General features: G+C 41.4%; 2 protein-coding genes and 2 long non-coding RNA genes across 48 annotated transcripts in view; 3 read left to right on the plus strand and 1 right to left on the minus strand.

The window, feature by feature from the left end:
* The window catches only part of XPNPEP3 (X-prolyl aminopeptidase 3), a 51,942-nt gene extending 45,824 nt beyond the window's left edge, over nt 1-6,118 (minus strand). For 23 of the 43 annotated variants that reach the window (XR_014802979.1, XR_014802976.1, XR_014802974.1 and 20 more), the window contains exon 1: nt 5,951-6,118. Coding sequence is in view for 7 of the 43 variants with exons in the window: in XM_084955226.1 (XP_084811352.1) it covers nt 5,951-6,014 (64 nt within the window). In the remaining 36 variants the exon portion in view is untranslated. Of the gene's footprint in view, nt 1-5,633 lie in introns of all 43 variants that reach the window. The other 20 variants (XR_014802978.1, XR_014802975.1, XR_014802984.1 and 17 more) reach the window with 2 other exon arrangements.
* Nucleotides 950-6,089, plus strand: LOC146403104 (uncharacterized). Its single transcript, XR_014803023.1, has 4 exons — nt 950-2,501; nt 2,778-3,005; nt 3,765-4,059; nt 4,827-6,089. It is a non-coding gene; the product is annotated as an uncharacterized LOC146403104 (long non-coding RNA).
* A 406-nt stretch (nt 6,119-6,524) lies between the features above and the next one.
* The window catches only part of ST13 (ST13 Hsp70 interacting protein), a 34,428-nt gene continuing 17,227 nt past the window's right edge, over nt 6,525-23,725 (plus strand). For all 3 annotated transcript variants that reach the window (XR_014802988.1, XR_014802987.1, XM_003481531.5), the window contains exons 1-5: nt 6,525-6,757; nt 13,863-13,920; nt 15,059-15,134; nt 17,922-17,992; nt 22,699-22,765. Coding sequence is in view for 1 of the 3 variants with exons in the window: in XM_003481531.5 (XP_003481579.1) it covers nt 6,648-6,757; nt 13,863-13,920; nt 15,059-15,134; nt 17,922-17,992; nt 22,699-22,765 (382 nt within the window). In the remaining 2 variants the exon portion in view is untranslated. The remainder of the gene's footprint in view (nt 6,758-13,862; nt 13,921-15,058; nt 15,135-17,921; nt 17,993-22,698; nt 22,766-23,725) is intronic.
* Nucleotides 18,248-22,216, plus strand: LOC146403105 (uncharacterized). The gene is made up of 2 exons (XR_014802995.1): nt 18,248-19,714; nt 20,520-22,216. It is a non-coding gene; the product is annotated as an uncharacterized LOC146403105 (long non-coding RNA).

Raw genomic sequence — 23,725 nt, forward strand, 5'->3', positions numbered from 1 at the left:
CGGGGCTTCCCATTTCTTAGTGATAATGAACTCGACAGGTATCCATGGGGATGCAGGTTTGATCCCTAGCTTTGCTCAGTGGGTTAAGGATCTGGCATTGCCGTGAGCTGTGGCATAGGTAGAAGACGTGGCTTGGATCCTGCATTGCTGTGGCTGTGGTGTAGGCTGGCAGCTACAGCTCCAATTCGACCCCTCGCCTGGTAACTTCCATATGCTGTGGGTGTGGCCCTTTTAAAAGGACCAAAAAAAGGGGGGGGGGGGGCGGAGTTCCTGTCGTGGCGCAGTGGTTAACGAATCCGACTAGGAACCATGAGGTTGCGGGTTCGGTCCCTGCCCTCGCTCAGTGGGTTAACGATCCGGCGTTGCCGTGAGCTGTGGTGTAGGTTGCAGACGCGGCTCGGATCCCGAGTTGCTGTGGCTCTGGCGTAGGCCGGTGGCTACAGCTCCGATTCAACCCCTAGCCTGGGAACCTCCATATGCCGTGGGAGCGGCCCAAGAAATAGCAACAACAACAACAAAAAGACAAAAAAAAAAGGGGGGGGGGATCTGTAGCACATTACAACATTATGCAAAGTGAAATAAGCCAGTCATAGAAAGACAAATAATTTATGATTCTACTTACATAAGATATCTAAAGTCAGATTAATAGAAACAGAAGGTGGAGCTGTGGTTACTAGAGGCTGGAGCAAGGGGGAGAAAGACTTGTTAATGGCTACAGTTTTCAATTTGCAAGATGAAAAATTTCTGGAGATCTTTTTCACAACTATTTGAAAATGATTAACCTGAGGACTTCCCTGGTGGCCTAGCGGTTAAGGACTCCACATCGTCACTGCTGTGGCATGGATTTGATCCCTGGCATGGGAACTTCTGCATGCTGCAGGAGAGGCCAAAAAAGAAAAAAAAAAAAAAAATTTAATGTGATAAATTTGATGTTACATATATTTTACAATTTTTTTTTTTTTTTTAAAGACAGAATTACCCTGGATTTCTCAGAGTATCATGTATGGTGGGTCATCAGTGAATTACACCAGATAGGAAACTTTGTTTTCTTTTCAACTTTGTACACAGAATATACAAACACATCCGCATACCATCTTCAGCCATCATAATTTAGGGTTATGATGGAAAAAAACAGGTAAGTTACAAATTCATCAGATATTGATCAAGTAGTATGATTCAATGTTTGCATACACTGGTTTCTTTTAAATGAAATTAGTTTAATTTCAACACAATTACTTCTTAGCTTCCTATAATTATTTCATTTTCAAAATATATTGCTTTTCAGCCTATTATTTTTTTTCTTCCTTTCATTCAACAGCATTTTCTGAGTACCTACTGTTTGGGCGGTAGTGTCTTAGGTACCTGGGATATCATAATGAACAAAGAGCAAAAACCTTAGCCATCAAAGCTTAAATTGGAGAGACAACAAACAGATACTATGCAAAATGACGTTAGTCATAGGTGCTGAGGAAAAAAAGTAAGTAGGGGAAGGGGATAAAGTTTTGGAGTGTGAGAGCTGAAATTTTAGCTAAGGTAGACAGTGAAGAGTGGTGGTTATATGTGAGTAAGGACCTAAAGGAAATGGAGGAATCAGCCATGTGGCTATCTGGTCAAATCGAATTCCAAGCAGCAGGACTAGCAAGTGAAATGTCCTTCAAGTCAGGCTGTGTGAGGTGTGTTTGAGGAACACAGAGATCAGATCATGCAGGGTCTGCTAGATCACAGTAGGGACGACGTTATAATACGTGGGAGAGCAAGCCATGGAGGCTTTGAACAGAAGAGTGGCACAATGCGACATATTTAAAACAGGCCTACTCTGGCTGCAGTCATTAAAAACAGACTCTAAGTAAGCAGAGGGAGATGCAGGGCAATCAGGCTACTGCCATAATCCAGGCAAGAGACTGCAGTAGCTTGGCCAGGGTGGTGGTAGAGGGATCAAATCCTGGATATCGTCCAAAGGCAGGGCCGGACGGAATTTGCTGACAGACTGGATGCTGGGTATGACAGGAGTCAGGGTTATCGGGCCTTAGCAGCTGAAAGAATGGAAGTGCCATTAATCTGAGATAGGACCACAGGTGTTAAATTTTGGATGTATTACATTTGAGACAAGTGAATTTATTAAGCAACAAAAAAGAATTTCCTGCATCCTGCATACTTCTATCTCTGAATTCTTCCCCTTTTTAGCAAAAGATCTTTTGATCATATTTCTATCTTAGAAGTGTAATTACTGTAAATTTTAATGTGGGAGCAAATAACTAGCAGCATGAAAACCCAATCACAGGTCAGTGGTACACAGCAATGCAACAAATTTGGAAACCAGAAAAAATTCTAAGAGCTACTATTTTTAAATGACTGCTATAGTAAAGTGTGAGCTTTATTGTTTTGTCTGATTTTTAGTTGGTGGGTGGGTGGGAAGAAAAGGTCGTTTATTCTATAGGAGAAACTGGGGACAATTAGCACTTAGTGCTTATTTGCAGAATATAAAATCATGAAAGCTTAGAGTATTTTATTTTTTTTTTGGTCTTTTTGCCATTTTCTTGGGCCGCTCTCACGGCATATGGAGGTTACCAGGCTAGGGGTCGAATCGGAGCTGTAGCCACCAGCCTACGCCAGAGCCACAGCAATGCGGGATCCGAGCCGTGTCTGCAACCTACACCACAGCTCACAGCAACACCAGATCCTTAACCCACTGAGCAAGGGCAGGGATCGAACCCGCAACCTCATGGTTCCTAGTCGGATTCGTTAACCACTGCGCCACAACGGGAACTCCAGCTTAGAGTATTTTAGATGCTACTTATATAAAATGTGCTATTTAGCAGGCTTTATTGGTTCTCACAGACGTGGGACTAACAAGACTAAGAAAAAACGCAATTTTTCAACAACAAAAGCAAAAATCAGTGTCTGAAAATTTAAGAACACAATGACGTGCCCTCCGATCCACTTTTATTTTTATTTTTTTTGTCTTTTTAGGGCCGCGCCTGCGGCATATAGAGGTTCAATCCCTGGCCTTGCTCAGTGGGTTATGGATTTGACGTTGCTGTGAGCTGTGATGTAGGTCGCAGACGTGGCTTGGATCTGGCATTGCTGTGGCTGTGGCGTAGGCTGGCAGCTACAGCTCTGATTCGACCCCTAGCCTAGAAACCTCCGTATGCCAGGGGTGCAGCCCTTTTTAGACCAAAAAAACCCCAAAAAATTAAAAAGAAAAAAAAAGACATACTTCAAAAAAGCTTCTTCGTGCTTGTTAATGATTTAAAAGCTTTGTACCAGTCTTTCTATTACAGAGTTCTGTGACTTTAGATGTTATGTCCGCCAGGATGGCTCCATTATTCCAGTTGGCTTGGTGAAAGCTTTCTTTCAAGTCTCACATCAAATATCTCCTAATCTTTTAAAGTCACGACCATATTTCTCTGCCTCCAGAAAATAACACCTTTTCCTTCTCCCCATAAGAATATTATAATTACTTGCTTTTTCGTCTATCTCCTATGATGATAGAAACTTTTTGTGCTCAGTGCTCATGTGTGATGCTCAATTAAAGGCTGGGTTTTTTTGGTTTTCTTTTTTTTTTTTTTTTTTTTTGGCTTTTTAGGGCTGCACCTGTGGCACATGGAAGTTTCTGGTCCAGGGGTCGAACTGGAGCTGTAGCTGCTGGCCTACACCACAACTGCAGCCACACCAGATCTGAGCCGTGTCTGCGACCTACACCAGCAGTTCACAGCAATGCAGAATCCTTAACCTACTGAGCAAGGCCAGGGATTAAACACGAGTCCGGTTGCTACTGCTGCACCACCACGAACTCTCTCAATGTTTGTTACATGAACAAACTGCAAACAGGCTTTTAAACTCATTTTCTACTTAATCTTTAATATTTTCAATATTCCCCTTCCTTACTCACACTTACATTTATCTTAAATGACCTAGTCTTTTTAAATATAAATTACTGGAGTTCCCGTCGTGGCGCAGTGGTTAACGAATCTAACTAGGAACCATGAGGTTGCGGGTTCGGTCCCTGCCCTTGCTCAGTGGGTTAACGATCCAGCGTTGCCGTGAGCTGTGGTGTAGGTTGCAGACGCGGCTCGGATCCCACATTGCTGTGGCTCTGGTGTAGGTCAGCAGCTACAGCTCTGATTCGACCCCTAGCCTGGGAACCTCCATATGCCGCGGGAGCAGCCCAAAGAAATAGCAAAAAGACAAAAAAAAAAAAAGTATATATATATATAACTGATGCATCATTCCACATTTTGCCCTTTCTCAAATGACTAGATGGTGTTAATATCTATAGATTACAACAAATGAAATCACACTCAAATTAGCTAGTCAAAACATTTTCACTTTGAGAATGCACTGAATTTCCCAGAAGAGAAAGTTCCCTACGGTGCTCAATACACAGAAGGGCCTTTCTAACAAGGACAAGCAAGAGCACCACAGACATTCAAAGTTCTATTTATGACCACCAAAAGCCAGCGGAATTTTCTAAAACTTAATAAAATCCTAGAATAACATATTTACAACCCATTACTGCCTTGCTTGAGCCCCCATGTCACTTGAGTCAAGACACTATTATCATCCTTTGCTATATTCTTATTTATCCGTTGCTTTTCTAACATCTACCTGGACTGAGAGCAACTCTAGTGAAGTGGAGATTCATCCACAATGACGACTAAAAAGTTGTTAACTGAAGATACATTCTTTCTGGCTTACTAAAAAGTTCCAAAAGATGGAGTAGCTCAGCAGAAACGAATCTGACTAGCATCCATGGGGATGAAGGGTCAATCCCTGGCCTTGCTCAGTGGATTAGGGACCCAGCATTGCTGTGAGCTGTGGTGTAGGTCGCAGACGCAGATCAGATCCCGAGTTGCTGTGGCTGTGGCATAGGCCGGCAGCTGCAGCTCTGATTAGACCCCTAGCTTAGGAACTTCCATATGCCATGGGTGTGGCTCCAAAAAGACACCCCCCCCCAAAAAAAAGTTCCAAAAGGGCTCTACTAAGCCAGAGTAAGACCAAGTAGAGGTATAACAGCAAAAGGTCTAGATGGCAATCATACAACTAACATTCCTGACTTCTTACTTGTTACTGTGTTAGTTTCAGTTCCCCATCGGTAAAATGGTATTTGCTCTAACTTATTGGAATTGCAACGATCCAAGAGGATCATTCATCATTCACTCATTCAAAAAGCCTATCTATGTATATTATATTAACATTAAGAGGTGGTTAAAGTTATTTATACTGCTGAAGCAAAACGAAGCATTATGAATACTTTGGTGTGTACCAAATACAGTACCTTGCCCTAAACCTTGATTAATCACGTTTTACACAAAGCCTCAACAAATGCAAAAGTCACAAGTAAAGGCAAAGAACTTTAATTGTTCGTGACAGAGTACACCCTAAAAAAATGGCCCCCATATTCCCGGACTACTCCATCTGGCCTTAACAAGCAAGGCTTCCAGACATAAAAAGCCTCACGAGTATCTCTGACAGGGAACTACTCAAAAGAATTTGTATTAGCAAACATTCGTTTCTTGTCCATTCTGGAGCTGTTAAATCTTTGAAAACACGAAAATACAATCTTACGTTCACTTAATAGAAACGAGAGTCACTCGATGTGAGACACTTTGACACCTGAGCAAGTGTGATACCTGCTACAACTTCCATGAGTCCAAGTTACTGTGAAGACAGCCCCTGCGGGAAGACAGGGCACGCTTTTCTCTCTGCAATCATTTCAACCTCCCCGAATACCTCAACGGTAGAGCGAACACAAGGCCCACCCTTTTCCAGAAGCAGCAGGTAGAGAAGAAATCCCAGGAGCGCACAGAGGGTCTGGGAGTGGAGGCCCCAGCAGGAGAAGGGTCCGCCGAACCAGGAATCTCCCGAGATCGACGTGGTTCCCTCTGGTGCGCCTCAGGCTTCTCAGCGAGCAAGCCTTGGAGGGGACACTGTGGGAGGTGAGTCTAACCTGAGAGGCTGCGGGCGCTTGCTACGGCGGGAACAAGCTTAGTTGCTGAGAGCAACCAAGGCATGACTGCCACGCACACGGACCTGGGAGAAAAGGAAAAAAAAACAGCCGTAGAAGCGGCGCCCCGCAGGGCTGCGTCGCCAGGAAACCTCGGCCAAGCGCCCCTCCCCTTCCGGCCGGCGCCGCTCGCCGGGCTTTCCTCCCGCGGCGGCGCCCAATGTTGACGTCACGTGCGGAGCTGTGACCACTGCTCCGGCCGGAGAGCCCTTTGGGCGTCATGACGTCGTGTTACATTTAGTGGCCACACTCACAGAATGTCCTGTTCTAAATGGCTCCCTGCAGGGGCCGAGAGGTCCTGCCCTCCTTGAAAGCACGGCTGGGGACTTAACCATGCAGAGCTGTGGTTCTGAGTTAAGGCTGTAAGAATGCGTGCGTGCAAAGGCAGGCACCGCACGAACAGCCACACTTCTAGAATGTTCTAGCTAGTGCGCAGGGCAGAGGTAAAGGGAGCAGGAATGAACGGGCGAAGGACCCGGGGTCACGAGACCGTTGGGTGGGCGGAGCCAGCGGCCGGGGAGGTTCTAGTCTGTTCTGCCTCGCGGCAGCCGCCCCCTTTACGCCACGCTGAGCCAGCGCCCGGGCCTGGAATCGGGCCACAGCCACCGCCGAGCCCGCCGCCTCCCGCCGCGCCCGGACCATGGACCCCCGCAAAGTGAGCGAACTTCGAGCCTTCGTGAAAATGTGTAAGCAGGACCCGAGCGTTCTGCACACCGAGGAAATGCGCTTCCTGAGGGAGTGGGTGGAGAGGTGAGACCCGGGCCTGAGGACCGTTGGGGGTGGGAAGAGGGACGGCCGGAGGGGGAGCTAGGCGGGAGCTGGCGCGGGGCGGCGGAGCCTGGAGCTCGGTGGCGAGGCCAGTGGCGTCGCCTTCGCTTTGTGGCTCGCTCCGTGGCCGGGAAAGCTAGGCGCCCTCGAGGGTCCAGTGGGGGATCGGGGAGCTTAGGTAGTTGAGAGGCAGGGAAGGCAGAGGCCCAGCTGCGTTCCTTGCCCCCGGAGGCCGCCGGGGGTGTGTCTTGGGCGAGATGCAGGCGATTGCGGGGACTTGGACACGGAAGACGTGAGGGGGAGGGGCGCGAGCTGCGAGACTCGGCTTTCGCGTGGAGTTGTTTTTCTTGAAATCTGGTGTCCTGCTTAGGTCGCAGTGACACAAAACAACTCCCTTACGCACTGTGTCTTTAAAAGTGTTGTAATAACAAGTTATTAAGTTACAATAAAAATGATACCTAGCTTTGATTACATTTACAACGACTTTAAGGGCGTAGAATCATTTTGGGAATCGCTTTTTATATCTGATTAGTGGCAGTACCATCACTTCAGGCACTTTAAGAAAAATGATTTTTCGAGGACCCGCGTGTTAACACGATCTGTTCTTGTTATCTTTAACTCCAGAGTACGTCGCTACGTGCATGGAATTAACTGAACAGGCGTTGTGCCAAATGCTAGCGAGGAAACAGTATAAGTACAATCTATTTAGGGATACAGATGAATAAATACAAAAATTCGTTTTGATATGTAGCGTGTAATAGAGATTAGTATTCTGCGTTTTGTGGAGGAATTTAAGGGAGAAAGGGAAATCTTTCCCGAAGTGATTTTTAAAATTCACTACTACGTGAGGAATTTTGAGAGGTGACATACTAGTTGCACCGCGCAGTGATAAATAGCGACATTGCAAAACAATGTGAGCCCTAAAAGGTACTACCCTAAACGATCTGTTTATTTTACTAATTTTTTTGCGCGGGACATTGAACCCATGTTTAGCAAATATTTGAAAGAATGGGTCTTCCAGTAAGCTTGTTCTAAGGAAGAAACTTAAGTTCAGATCAATCAGCTTTTGGTGGGATAATAATGTTTTTTCTCTAAGAAGTTTCTCAGTTCTCCTCCCTTCCCTACTGGTTTTTTAGCTACTCTAAATAAGATATTTCCTCATGTTATTTATGTAAAATTCTGAGACTACTTAAGGATTAGTTACTGTAGTGATTTAATTGCTAAGTTAGAATACCTTTTTGCCAATTTCTGCTTTTTAACAGAAAAAAAACCTGTAAGGTGCTGTTAGATTTTCAGGACTAGGAATTGAGGTTTAGATTTTTAGTTGTTCTCTCTTTTGTAAAACTTGATGATCCAGAAGCTTCGCTTAAGACATTTGTATGCTTTTGTTCTTTTATTATTTACTCATTAGAGGAAGTAGCTTACAGTTAATAAATTGTTTCTAAAATTCCAGGTAAAACGGACTTATACTACAGGAAGAAATAGCTGGCACCAGGGCTGAACATTGTACTGAGTGGGTACAATGTCTTGTTCCACTTACGTAGAAGTAGAGAGGGTACTGACAAAAATGTTAAAACATAGCTAAGAATAGTGTTGTAATTTGTGCTGGAGTGGCTATGTAGAGAATTCCAATGTAAAGTCTGGAAAATATTGTCAAGCCTTGCTTCAAAACAATTGCCGTATTTCTTACTTTAACGTTTCCCATAGGTGATTCTGGTTCTTCTTTTTGGTTCCACTCATTTTTTTTCTTTTGGTAGCCTAAATTGTTAGTTTGAGTATGGGATGAAGGATCTTGGCGTGTGTATGCACCTTACCCTCAGCTTGAAATTGAGATGTTACAAGTTGAGATATTACAAGTTGTTGTTTTTCTGTTTTAATCTAAACTTACATTTTTGTAGTCTCTGGGATGTATCAGTTCCTCTCTTTTCTGCTTTCTTACCGGACTTATACTACAGGAAGAAATAGCTGGCACCAGGGCTGAACGTTGTACTGAGTGGGTACAATGTCTTGTTCCACTTACATAAAAGTAGAGAGGGTAGTGACAAAAATGTTATAGGAGATTGGACTGAATGTGGAGACTCTAGGTCCAGGAATATTCTGTAAGCCTAGTCCTACTTTTAGGGCTCTTCAAGTAGAAACCGTCTCTGGTTTTTCTCTGCTCCTTACTAAATTAGACATGAATACCCATGCTTAGACATGGAAGAACAGTCCTTTTGCTTATTTGCCATAACTTCTACTATTGTTTAGAGCCTAAATTTTATTTGCTGTTAAGAATTTGTTAGTTTAACAAATTGAACAGAGAGATAAGAAAAAAAATTTGGCCCAATAGGCAGTGGGGATCAGGGAGGCTACATTTTTCAAGAAATTTGTTTTGAAATTTTTTTGTTTAGAGGTGGAAGCATTTTCTGAGCTCTTTTCTCCTGTTTGACAATCTTACCTACTTTGCATCTTGTAATTGCTTTCATCATTTCATTTAATGGTAATTTAAGAATAAAGAGCATATCTTTGTATTCTAGTCTCCAGCACAGTGTGTGGCACCTGGATTTTCAGCCAGTATTTCACATTCTTGATTTTTTTTTTTTTTTTTTTTTTTTTTTTTTTTGCCTCGCCTGTGGTATATGGAAGTTCCCTGGCCAGGGACTGAACCCATGCCACAGCAGTGACAACGCTGGATCCTTAACAGGATCACTAAGGGTGGGCCACCAGGGAAATCCTAGCAAATATTTTAAATGAACAGAATGCATTTGTACTTTCAATGAATTTGGAATATAACACCTCTTGTTTTATATAATTAACTATAGAACAGAGTAGATTGAATGTTACCAAATCAAGAGAATTATGACTGAAATCTTCCGTGGCCAACGTAAGGAAGGTCTCTGCACTAGTCCTACTTAGAAACATAAATGCTTATACTGGCAAAATCCAATTTGCAGTTTTTGGCAGGGAACTAGCTTGTTTTAAATCTTGGAAGCACAAAATGCAACTTTTGTATCTATAAATAGGTGTTACCTTCCAATAGTTAAACAATTGGGAATGTGAGAAACTCTAGATTTAGTTTATGAATAACTGTCTTGTGTTTTCCCAAGCTTTAAATTTTTTAACTTCTTGGAAACAGTTTCTAGCCTGCAGATAAAATGCAAATACAGTACAAAGACCTTTTTTCCTGAACTATTTCCAATACTGTGTCTCTAACACCATTTAGCGTGTGTTTTCTACAAACAAGGACAGTCCTTTGCAATATAACCATCTCCTCAGGAACATGACACTGAGGCATTAGCATTATCTAATCTTCAAAATTATATTGTCATGTCTCTTAATTTCCTCCGTTCTGAAATAGTTCTTCAGTCTTTCACTGATTTTCATGATCTTGGCAATTTTCAGTATTCTGTGACAGTTATTTTGTAGAATTTCCCTCAATTTGAGTTTGATCTTTCCTTAGGATTAGATTTAACTTAACACATAACTTGGTAGGACTGTCACCTCCCAAAGTGTTAACATAACATTAGACTGTTAGGACTGTGTTTGGATGTCATCCTAAACACATTCTTGGATGCTGCATTTTGAAACTTAGGGAAAACACAGTTTAAGAAGACTGGTGTCTTCATTGAAATTTAGCTGCAAAAGGATTATTTTGCAGTAGTGCTTACTGTGCTCTTCCAAATAGGTTTTCAGTAGAACAGAATTTTAAAGAATTTTGGGAGTTCCCATCATGACTCAGTGGTTAACGAATCCGACTAGGAATCATGAGGTTGCGGGTTCGATCCCTGGCCTCGCTCAGTGGGTTAAGGATCCAGTGTTGCTGTGAGCTGTTGTGTAGGTCCCAGACGCAGCTCCGATCCTGCATGGCTGTGGCGTAGGCCAGTGGCTACAGCTCCGATTCGACCCCTAGCCTGGGAACCTCCTTGTGCCACAGGAGCAGCCCTCAAAAAGGCAAAAAAAAAAAAAAAAAAAGAATTTTGTCCTGTTTGTATGCTTATTCTTTATTTTTTTCGTTTGGAAATGAAATGTTCCAAATAATTTCACTTTGCTGAATTGCATTCTTAGTTTGGATCATGTAATGATTTAATGATTGCACACGGGAGCCATTTTTCCATATCAAGCATATTGAGTAACTAAAAAAAATTTTTTGTGACTGTCACATTAAATAGAATGGGAAAGATGCGCGTTTTTCTTTTTTGGCCGCCCTGCAGCCTATGGAGTGCCCATACCAGTAATCAGATCTGAACCACAGCTCTTGCAGTGCTGGCTCTCTTAACCCCTGTGCCAGGCCAGGGATTGAGCCTGTGTCCTGGTGCTGCAAAGGCACCACTTTCCTTTTGTGCCACAACAGGAACCCACCTTTTTTTCATTGAATGATACTTAGGAAAAATTACAAATCTTGTTTCTTATTACTACATTCATTATTTTGCATTTATGTTTTTGCTTGGTCAAAAGATAACCATTGAGTGAAAGCGCAGGTCACAGGGTGGGAGAAGATAATTTGCAATTTGTAAAACTGACAAAGAGCTTGTATATAAAATATATGAAGAGCACCTACAATGTAAATGTAGATAACTTAGTAAAAGGCTGGACAAGAGTTGAACTTTTTGAAAAAGGGTTTTTTTTTTTGTTTGTTTTTTTTTTTTTTTTTTTTTTTCAGCATGTAGAAGTTCCCAGGCTAGGGGTCAAATGGGAGCTGTAGCTCAGAGCTGTGCTCAGAGCTGTAGCTGCTGGCCTACACCACAGCCACGCGGGGTCCAAGCTGTGTCTTAGACCTACACCACAGCTCGTGGCAGCTCTGGATCCTTAACCCACTGAGCAAGGTCAGGGATCGAATCTGCATCCTCATGGATACTAGTTGGATTTGTTTCCACTGAGCCACAATGGGAACACTCTACAAAAAAGGTTTTTAAAATGGCAAATTAATAGGAGTTCTTTGGTGGTGGTTCATCGGATTAAGGAGCTGTTGTGGCGCTGGTTTGAGCCCTGGCCCCAGAACCCCCCCCCCATCTTTTTAGGGCCACATCGGAGGCATATGGAAGTTCCCAGGCCAGGGGCGAATCAGAGTCTAGCCACTGGCCTATGCCATAGCCACAACAACGCCAAATCGGAGCCACATCTGTGACCTACACTATAGTTAACGGCAAAGGCAGATCCTTAACCCACTGAGTGAGGCCAGGGTTCAAACCTGCGTCCTCATGGATACCAGTGAGATTTATTTCCACTGAGCTTCAACAGGAACTCCCTGGCCCCAGAACTTCTGAATGCATCTGGCCCGGCCAAACAAAACAAAAACAAATATGGCTAATAAATACATGAACAAACAAAGATGGCTAAAAAATACATACAAAGACTCAATCTACAATGAGATACTTCTACACCCTTATCAAAAATGGCTAAAAATTTGAAAGATGGATGGTAGCTGAGTGTTGGCCAAACTGTGGAACAGCTGAATTCTCATACACTGCTAATATTTGTAAGTTGGCAGAAGAACTTTGGAAAACCAGTATCCCTTTAAATCCAGTGTACACATACTTTATGTCCAGAAGTTTCACCCAACCGAAATGAGTGTAAGTATGGGTGTGATAGCTCTAGTTAAAAAGAATTCGATGCTTGAGGTGTTGTGGAGTAGGTTTCCTTTCTGGTGTCCAAGTTAACGTATCTTTTTTTCATGAAACTTAATGGCTTTAAGAATTTTTTTTTTTTTAAACGGCACATGTTAAGTCTTTGTGACCTTGAGCCTCCATTCACTCTTGTGGAGTGCCCTTGATCATTTTAGTCACTGGGCTGTTGCATGTAGCCCTTATGCTTCAGAGTCTATCCCCAAAGGAGCATGTAATGTTAATTCTTCATGGTCTTTTATTCCTTTGTTTTTAAGTTATTTGTAAGTAACTCACAGTGTTGTTCTGGAATATTTGGGAAAGAAGGCAAGGTCAAGAAGTTGTTCTAATGGGTGAAGTGTAGAAGGGTAAGGAGGAAAATCTGCAATGTGAGAGGCATTTGAACAGAAGCAAGGAAGCATCCTTGTGGTAGGAGTTCCGTCGTGGCACAGTGGTTAACGAATCCGACTAGGGACCGTGAGGACGCAGGTTCGATCCCAGGGCCTTGCTCAACGGGTTAAGAATCTGGTGTTGCTGTGAAAACCCCGTTTAGACCCCTAGCCTGGGAACCTCCATATGCCGCAGGAGTGGCCCAGGAAATGGCAAAAAAAAAAAAAAAAAAAAAAAAAAATCCTTGTAGTAGACACTACTCAGAGGAAATAAACGTTTTCAGTATTGTACTGTGACTTCATAGATATTTCATGAACTGCCTATTTGAATTTAATTGAGATAATTTTACTAAATATCAAAATTTGATTTAAAAATTCAAAGTTTTGGATTCAGATATATCTACTGAACTCTAAATTAATGACTTGTACAAATGATTTTGTCATTGCATATTTTTCTGCTTCATTTTTCCCTAGGAATGGGCAAAGAAACCATATAATTATATTATTTAGACTTTTTTATTTTTCCCAAATGGCCACACTCATGACATATGGAAGTTCCTGGGCAGGGGATTGAATCTGAGCTGCAGCTCTGGCAATGCTGGATCCTTTAACCCACTGTGCTGGGCTGGGGATGGAACCTGTGCTTCTGCAGCAACCCACGCCCCTGTAGTTAGATTTTTTTCTTTTTAGCCGCACCTGTGGCATATGAAAGTTTCTGGCAATGCCAGATCCTTAACCCACTGAGTGAGGACAGGGATCGAACCCATATCCTCATGGATACTAGTTGGTTCTTAACCCAGTGAGACATAATGGGAACTCCTTGCAGTCAGATTTTTAACCCACTGTGCCACAGCAAGAACTTCTATTTAGGCTTATTGAGGCAAGGAAAGGGATAGATTTTTATTAACCAGTGTGCTATAAAAAGAATTTTTTAAGCTGAAAAAATACTTAATCATAATACTGAAGCATTCTAATTAATTGAGTTAACTCTTGAAAGTTTGTTTAAAAGATGACTAAGTGTCGGATTTTTTCCCCAGCATAAATATATGTTGCTTGGCTTAATGAATTTTAGTTTTCTAAACAAATGTCTTTTTTTTTTTTTTTCCCATCATCCTTAAGCATGGGGGGTAAAATACCACCTGCTACTCATAAAACTAAATCAGAAGAAAATACCAAGGTAAGTTATAAATCAAATTTGTATGTTTAGTGATAAAGTACTATATGGCTTCTTAGGGATGTTTTTCACCTGCTGTCTTCAAATTACCACTCCTGATTTCCACAAGATCACCTTGTAAAATTTCTATTTGGACATCAAATGTCTGGAGTCTGAGTTACCACTGAGAATATGGGGTTGAATGTTCACTGTGTTGTAGAATAAAAGAGTTGAATGCTGTATGCATGTTATATGCATGACCTGGAAGTGGTAGGCTTTGTGATTGTGTGCATTTGTAGTTTTCATCATCATTTTTTTAGCATGTGGCGTAGTGTTTTTTAATACTTTATTAATATTTGGTAAGTGAACAAAAAATAGCTCAGGTTAGTAATTCTTAATTTTTTCTGCCTAACATCCAAAGGATATTTATTTCCAAGAATGATTCGTGGTGTTGCTTTATAAAAAAGTATGTACAATCAGGAGCTGAAGTTTGAAGATGAATGTGGGGGAAGATGCTCCCTTCAGAACTCTTTTTTTAAGAATGCTCCCTTCAGAACTCTTTTTTCCTCCTCTTTTTGCCGTCACTTATGAAAGGTTTTTTTCTCAGTTTTCTGATTAGCTGTCTTAAATTGATAAGAAAATTGGCTGTTTTATTATTTAGCATATCTTTGGTGAAATGAAAGAAGTCAAAGCTTCAGAAGTATTCTTTTTTAGATGAGTCATTTGTTGGTTTGGTAGGTTCTGAGCCCTTGATAATTTGCCATATGATAAACTTGTATGAAGACAAAATTACATTTAATCTATATCTCTGCTAAAAATTTTTTTATTTTGCAAAAGTAGTAATGTGTTTGATTATGGAGAGTTGTGGACTGCAGTACCCATTGAGGGTACTATGTAATATATCTACTTTATTAGCGTCTTAAATTCCAGAATATTTAAAGTTCTAAAACTCAGTGTCTAAAAGGTAGGGGCTGGACCTATACTTTAAGAAGAAATAAAAATAAAAAACTGAAATTAGTTTAATAAAACAGGAAGAGAATTAACTAAAATACAATGTATGTGGATAGCTTATACATACAGCATACTATACTTTGTAAATTAATAGCACTATATTGGGTGTGTTATTAAATACTGATAGCATTGTTTGCCTTCCCTTTACTAGGAAGAAAAAACAGATAGTAAGAAGGTGGAGGAAAACATAAAGACAGATGAACCGTCAAGTGAGGAAAGTGATCTGGGTGAGGAGATGGTAGTGGTATTTTATCTGATAATCTCGGGATATGGTCCTGTGTTGATTTTTTTACTAAATTGATTCATTGTTATCTAATAGAAGTGTAACATAAGCTACATATGAAACTTAAAATTTCCTAGGAGCCACATTTTAAAACTCAGGAACAAGAGTTCCCGTCGTGGCGCAGTGGTTAAGGAATCCGACTGGGAACCATGAGGTTGTGGGTTCGGTCCCTGCCCTTGCTCAGTGGGTTAAGGATCTGGCGTTGCCGTGAGCTGTGGTGTAGGTTGCAGACGCGGCTCGGATCCCGCGTTGCTGTGGCTCTGGTATAGGCCAGTGGCTACAGCTTTGATTTGACCCCTAGCCTGGGAACCTCCATATGCCTCAGGAGCGGCCCAAGAAATGGCAAAAAGACAAAAAAAAAAAAAACCTCAAGAACAGTTGAAATGATGTATATAAACCAATATATGTAAAATGTTACCATTTCAGCATGAAATCAGTATGGAAAAGTTATTAGTGAGCTATTTTCCTTTTTTTCCACTACGTCTTCAAATTCGGAGTTTTTATAGCATATCTCAATGCAGATGTTATCTTTTTGTTGGAAATAATTGATCATTATTCAGTTGTAGTTGGAAAAGTTGGGTCACGTACCCAAGTGTTTCTAGGCACATGTAAAAGGTTTCCAGTAACAAAATCGAGTACCACAAAATTATTTCCCTTTAGTACCTGCGTCTGTGTTAATAAAACTGGTTCAGCTAGAAGAATTGATACCTATGCCCTGGGTTTGGGGTTTTATTTGGTTTTGTGTTTTTAGGCTTCAAACGGACCCATTTCTTCATAAATTTGGACTATATAAATACATACCCCAGTTATCAGTTGGGCAGTCTCTTAATTTATAGAACCTATCTAAAAGCTAAAGAAAAATACTTAACATTTTTCAGATTGTTGAATCTCTTGATCTTTAATATGTGAGGAAGGTCTTACTCTTTGGAGGCTTAATGAGATCTTTACCTTTTTTTTGCTTTTTTTTAATGCCACATCCACAGCATATGGAGGTTCCCAGGCTAGGGCTTGAATCAGAGCTACAGATGTCAGCCTATGCCACAGCCACAGCAACGCCAGATCCGAGCCTCATCTGCAACCTGTACCACAGCCCACTGTATCACTGGATCCTTAACCCGCTGAGCGAGGCCAGGGATCGAACCCGCACCCCTATAGTTCTGGTTGGATTGTTTCCACTGCACCACAATGGAACTCCAGATCTTGTGCTTTTACAAAGTGTTTCTTAGTCTAAAAATTTTCTAACGCTACTATGACTATAATAATTTTTAAAATTTAACTCTATCTGGGAGTTCCTTGGTGGTCTAGTGGTTAGGACTTGGCATTTTTCACCAGTGCAGCTCAGGTTTGATCCCTGGTCTGGGAACTGAGATCCCACATCAGGTCACTGCACTGCACATGCTGTCGTTTCCCCCCCCCCGCCCCAAGAAAAAACCGCCATTTGAAAGCATTTTTTGCATGAATCAAGCTGTTTTATAATTAGAGTTACAAGCTCAGTGTTTGATTTAAAGTTTTTTGTTGGATGTTCTGATTTCAGGTAGCTTATTATTTATTTATTTATTTATTTATGGTCTTTTTAGGGTCTCATCTGTGGCATATGGAGATTCCCAGGCTAGGGGTCAAATCGGAGCTGTTGCTGCCAGAGCCATAGCAACATTGTTCTTTTGGGCTTTGTTTTTTTGGTCTTTTTGTCTTTTCAGGTAGCTAATTTTAATTTCATTCTTTTTTGATTAAGGGGAAACTGCTTTTATCACATTCGCTTTATTTGCTAAAAAGTCTCTTGTTTATTGTTTTTAAAAGTTTTTTATGTACAGCAATTATTTTGTTTTGCTTGCAGTAGCAAACTACAGTCATCCACCATGAGATTTGCAGCATAGCCTTTACCAGTCTCTTTCTTTACCATTTTGGTCATAGTGCTATCTTTGGGGCTCAATTCTGCATCAGTAGTATGCATCAGTTTGCAGTTAAAGTTTAGGAGTTCCTGTTGTGGCTCAGTGGTTAACGAATCTGACTAGGAACATGAGGATGCAGGTTTGATCCCTGGCCTTACTCAGTGGGTTAAGGATCTGGCGTTGCCGTGAGCTGTGGTGTAGGTCACAGATGCAGCTCGTACCTGGTGTTGCTGTGGCTGTGGTGTAAGCTGGCAGCTGTAGCTCCAATTTGACCTCTAGCCTGGGAACCTCCATATGCCGCAGGAACAGCCCTAAAAAGTGCAAAAAAAAAAAATCAAATTTATCCATACTATGTCTTCAAGGACAAAGAATAGTAAAATTAAATATTTCATCATGATTTACATCAAAGTGCTATTATAATTTGTGCTGTCCGCATAAAATATTTTTAAAAAAACATTGTAGTATACTGCTGTGTAAAACAAAATTGAATCAGTTTGTTGACACTTAACAAATCAGTGGTGTGTGTAATATGTACTGTAAACTAGGTACTTGCCAGTATTCCCACTACAGTATAATAAATGTCTTACATAACATAACTGTTCAAATGAAATGTCTTTCTGAAGCAGTTAAATTGTGTTTAATAGAGAAATTTTTAGTGTATCAGTTTAAATAAAATCAGTAAAGGAAATATTTAAATCAAATAAATTAACCTAGAGTGGAATATTCAGTTCATCAGTTGTATTAGTCAAGGTTAATTAATTTTTAATTTAATAGCCTTATGTGGCCAAGAACTACCATATTGGACAGCACTGTTCTTACTGTTGTTTTTTTAACTCTTTCAGAAATTGACAATGAAGGTGTGATTGAACCAGACACTGATGCTCCTCAGGAAATGGGAGATGAAAATGTAGAGGTAAGTTTAATGACTTATTTTCTGCTTGCTGTATTGTGATTATTTTATATATTTCTTACAGGAAAAGCACAAGTTGAGTCTTCTCTGACTTAACGCATTTAGGAAAGCATTTCATTTTATCACTTGTGAAAACTCCGTTTATTTTTAATCATGTTCTCTAACAATCTCTGAAATACTTGTTTTCTGTTTACCTATTTTATTTTTTATTTTTTGTATTTTTAGGGCCGCACCCACAGCATATGGAGGTTCCCGGGCCAGGGGTCTAATTGGAACTGTTGCTGCCGACCTATGCCAGAGCCGCAGCAATGCCAGATCCAAGCCACGTCTGTGACGTCCGCCACAGTTCATGGCAACGCTGGATCCTTAACCCACTGAGCAAGGCCAGGATTGAACCCACAACCTCACGGTTCCTAGTCGGATTTGCTTCCACTGTACCACAACCGGAACTCCTCTGTTTACCTATTTTAGTTTGCATCTGATTGTACTGCTCTTGAGACTGTAGAGTTCATCTAAGTGGAATATCTAATGCCAGGTTATTTTCAAAAATGGTTTTGTCACAGTGGGAATGATACTGCCCTCGAGGTGATGAAAAATCAGTTCTTGGGAGAGGGGCTTTAAAAAGCCTAGATAATACAATGGTTAGTAGTGTTCCAAAGGTCATAGCCCATTAACATATATGCAGTATATCAGCAATATTAAAATAGAGGGACTGAGTAAGGAAAAAAAGGTCTAAAAAGGCTCTTTGGGGGTTGCTCATGAAAAACTTGAGAATCACTGTAATATACTTCGGCTTAAAAGGCTGCTCTAGATCATTACCAGTACTTGATACTGTTGTGTGCAAGTATCATATCAAGTATTGGTGAGGATCTGGACCTGTCTTTTAAGGTGTGATTAGTATGTTACAATGATGGTGTATTTTTATGAAACTTGCTGTGTGAAGTGATACATCCTTGTGGCTTTTAGTTTGCATTTTCCTGATTACTGATGAAGTTAACATATTCTGATGTTTGTTGCTCATTCACAGGTGATTGTGAGGTCCTCTTCTGAGTTTTTATATATATTTATCTTTGGCGGGGGTGCTCACCAGCAACATATGGAGGTTTCCAGGCCTAGGGGTCGAATCGTAGCTACAGTGGCTGGCCTACACCACAGCTTACGGCAAGGCCAGATCCCCAACCCACTGAGTAAGGCCAGGGATCAAACCCACAACCTCGTGGTTACTAGTGGGATTCATTTCCACTGAGCCACAATGGCAATTCCTACATTTGTTTATCTTTTTCTTTCTGATTTATAAGTTCATTTTATATTCCGGATGTTTCCTGTGTACGCCACATTTTTTCCTGCTAGTTTGTGGTTTATCTTTTCTCTACATTGTTTTATTTTCGTATTTTTGCATTGTTTTAATAACGAAATCTTTTAATGCAGTTAAATTGAAAGTTCTGTATATTATGCTTTATTATCTCAATTTTAATTGCTTTAATGTTTTTTTCTTTCTGAAAACTGTACCTTTCATTTTTTTTCTTTTTAGGGCCACGCTCCCAGCATATGGAAGTTCCCAGGGGTCGAATTGGAGCTGTAGCTGCCAGCCTATGCCACAGCAACACAAGATCCAAGCGACATACACTACAAGGAGTCTGCAGCAAACACTACAGCTCATGGCAACACCAGATCCTTAACCCACTAAGCAAGACCAGGGATCGAACCGCATCCTCATGAATACTAGTCAGATTTGTTTCCACTGTGCCACAATGGGAACTCCTGCCTTTCACTTTTAATGGAACAATCAGCACCATTACTGAAAAAGGTCTTTTTGGAGTTGCCGTCGTGGCACAGTGGTTAACGAATCCGACTAGGAACCGTGGGGTTGCGGGTTCGATCCCTGCCCTTGCTCAATGGGTTAACGATCCGGCGTTGCCGTGAGCTGTGGTGTAGGTCGCAAGACGCAACTCGGGTCCCGTGTTGCTGTGGCTCTGGCGTAGGCTGGCAGCTACAGCTCCAATTGGACCCCTAGCCTGGGAACCTCCATATGCCGCAGGAGCGGCCCAAGAAATAGCAAAAAATTAAAAAAAAAAAAAAGAAAGAAAAGAAAAGGTCTTTTTCTCACCAGTGGCAAGAACTATGATTTCTGTGTATGTGTGGGTCTCTTGGTGTTTTCTTGTTCTACTTGCCTGATTTTTTTCCACGTACTCAGTGATGCATTGTTGTACTTAGCTTTATATTGCCCCCCAGCCCTTGAGCATTTTTGGTTATTACCAGCTCTTTGTTCATCCATGTAAAATTTTTTTTTTTTTTTTTTTTTGTCTTTTTTGTTGTTGTTGTTGCTATTTCTTGGGCCGCTCCCGCGGCATATGGAGGTTCCCAGGCTAGGGGTTGAATCGGAGCTGGAGCCACTGGCCTACGCCAGAGCCACAGCAACGCGGGATCCGAGCCGCGTCTGCAACCTACACCACAGCTCACGGCGACGCCGCCGGATCGTTAACCCACTGAGCAAGGGCAGGGACCGAACCCACAACCTCATGGTTCCTAGTCGGATTCGTTAACCACTGCGCCACGACAGGAACTCCCCAGATCCTTTTATAATTGATGTTTGCTGATGTAGAGCAACTCTGGGGGTGTTCTTTTTTTTTTTTTTTGGTCTTTTTGTCTTTTTTTGTTGTTGTTGTTGCTATTTCTTGGGCCGCTCCCACAGCATATGGAGATTCCCAGGCTAGGGGTTGAATTGGAGCTGTAGCCACCGGCCTACGCCAGAGCAGCAGCAACGCAGGATCCGAGTCGCGTCTGCAACCTACACCACAGCTCACGGCGACGCCGCCGGATTGTTAACCCAGTGAGCAAGGGCAAGGACCGAACCCGCAACCTCATGGTTCCTAGTCGGATTCGTTAACCACTGTGCCACGACGGGAACTCCTGGGGTTGTTTTTTATGTTGCTCTTGTATCTGAACTTTATTGAATTGTTTTAGATTTAATAACTATTGGGTTTTCTGGGTATATATAAATAAAAATAGCTTGGTTTTTTCCTTCCATTTCTTTAGCCTCTCAACTCATTTTCTTAATGAATTACCTAGCACCTTCAGTAATATTTTACAGTGATGGTGAGAGTGGTTTTTTGCCTGTTTGTTAAATTGTCTCTTACACAGAATGTTGCTATACATTTTTTTTTAATATTGTTATACGTTTTTATTACTAATAATCATTGTACTCTTAGCATCTTTTGGCGGGGGGGGGGCTCTTGTCTTTTTAGGGCTACACCCTCAGCATGTGGAGGTACCCAGGCTAGGGGTTGAATCAGAGCTACAGCTGTTACCCACAGCCACACCAGATCCAAGCAGTCTGTGACCTACACCACAGCTCATAGCAACACAGGATCCTTAACCCATTGAGCGAGGCCAGGGATCAAACCCACAACTTCATGGTTCCTAGTTGGGTTTGTTTCCCCTGCACCACCACAGAATCTCAGACTCTTTCGCATCTTGTATAGTGGTGGTTCTGTCTAGTGTAGGTGCTCAACAGGTGTTTATTAGACCAAAAGAATAAGACATTTCTCTTCTGAAGATTCAAGTTTCTTATGAAATTTTTCACTTAGGAGGAGACTGCGTTTTAGTACAGGTATACCTCCTGTATGATCTCATTGCGAGTTAGGGATCTCATTTCGAGTTAGGTTCCAGACCACCACAATATAGTGAGTGAGTTTTTTGGTTTCCCTGTACAAATATAGTTTCATTTATGGAGTTTCTCCTGTGGCGCAACAGGAGCAGTGTCATCTCTGGAGTACTGGGATGTAGGTTCAATCTCCAGCCCAGGACAGTGGGCTGAAAATCTGGTGTTGCCATAGCTGCAGCTCATATCTAATCCCTAGCCCTGGAACTCCATACGCCACAGGGTTACCAAAAAAAAAAAAGAAAAGTTGCATTTGCACTATACTTTAGTCTTAATAGTGTGCAATAGTTTTATGTCTAAAAATACAATGTACATACCTTGATGTAAAAATACTTTATTGTGGGAGTTCTCTGGGAGTTTAATGGATAGGACTAAACATTTTCACTGCTCCAGCCTTGGTTCAGTCTCTGGTCTGGGAACTGAGATTCCCACATCAGGCTGCTGCACGCTGCAGCCAAAAAAAAAAAAAAAAAAAAAAATATTGCTAAAAAATGCTAACCATTTACGCCTTCAGCAACCCATAGTAGTAACATCACAGATCACTGATCATCAATCATTGTAACAAATAAAATAATCAAAAATTTTCAGTATTGCAAGAGTTATGTGACAGAGGCACAGAGTGAGCAAATGCTGTTGTAAAAATGGCTCCAGTAGACTCAGAGGTTGTCATACTCTTCAATTTAGAAAAAGCACAATAATGTCTGCAAAGTGCAATAAAATGAAGTATGCCTGAGCTTGTGAATACCTAGAAAGGAGTTGGTAAAGCTAGGGCAGAAAAACCTACTCAGATTGGAATGGAGGGAAGTCTAGGGCAGAGTATAAGGAGCGAAATGTATTGTTCAGTGGAAAGATTAAAAGTTACTGATCATTTACCATAATTAACCTCTTAGAGTTCCCTGTTGGCTCAGAATGTTAAGGCCTTGTCACTGCTGTAGCACAGGACTGGTCCCTGGAGGTTGTGATTGCACATCCCTAAGAAAGTCCAAATTGCTTCCTCCTTCTCTTTGCTCTTCTGCTACTTCTAAGTTGATCTTTACTTTTCCCCTAGATAACCGAGGAGATGATGGATCAGGCAAATGATAAAAAAGTGGCTGCCATCGATGCCCTAAATAATGGTGAGTGATTTTTTTTTTCTTTGCTGCATTTCTGTAGTAGTCTGAATGTTCTCTGCTTCTACTTCTCTACTGCAGCAACTGTTAATATGGGAAAGTGGAAGATAACTTAAATTTGAGTGTATTTTACCGGAGAAGGAAGTGTCCTGTCTCCACTCACCCCTTTTCAATTGATGAAGAGCCTGAAATGACTCAGGTATCAGTTATCTTGCCTCACGGTATGTACAGCTACTGATGTCACTGTCCTTTCTGACTATATTCTGGTGTTTCTCCATTGACAAGAGGCTTTAAAAAGGTGAAAGGTTTTTCCCCCAACTTGGTGTTAGAACAGTGAGCCTCACGTTTTCACATAGTAACACCCTTGACAGACGTCGTCCATCAACATAACACCTCTTGTTCTAGTTTCTGTATATTAGAACCTCTTCAGGAAATCCTTTCAGAGTGGGAGAGTGCTGATAGCATTCATTATAATGTTTAATCAGTTGTAATTTATAAGAACAAGTTATCAACGTGGGTACTTTGCAGACCTCTTCATGGCAGTGTGATGTATTGTGTCACAGTGCCATTGTTGAGTGCATTTGGACTTCATCCATAAACTTACAAGATGACTAAAGTTTTATTTTAGAATGAGTTCAGTTTTGATTGCTGTTCCAAATTGTTTTTTGTGTTTTGTTTTTGGTAATCGTACTGCCTTCTTAGTTTAGATCCTTATGTGTTACTATTGCAGTTACTTGAATAGTTTGCTTGCCTGAAATGTCTCTTTATTATTTCTGTTCGATGCCCCTAGTTATTCTTATTTTGATTGGCTTTTTATTGTTACACACTCCTTTGTTTGTAACCTGTGACTAACTTTTGCATACATTTTGAAGGTCATCATAGCATTAGATCTGCTAGTCAGATCCCATATTTTGCCTTCCTAGCCTTATTCTCTTTTTGAATGTTAACCCTTCATTCCAGCCAGAC

This window comes from Sus scrofa, chromosome 5 (assembly GCF_054392235.1).
Source record: "Sus scrofa isolate SSC_HxYL_T2T_F1_AM1 chromosome 5, Sscrofa_HxYL_maternal_Yorkshire_Landrace_v2.0, whole genome shotgun sequence".
NCBI classification, from domain to species: domain Eukaryota; kingdom Metazoa; phylum Chordata; class Mammalia; order Artiodactyla; family Suidae; genus Sus; species Sus scrofa.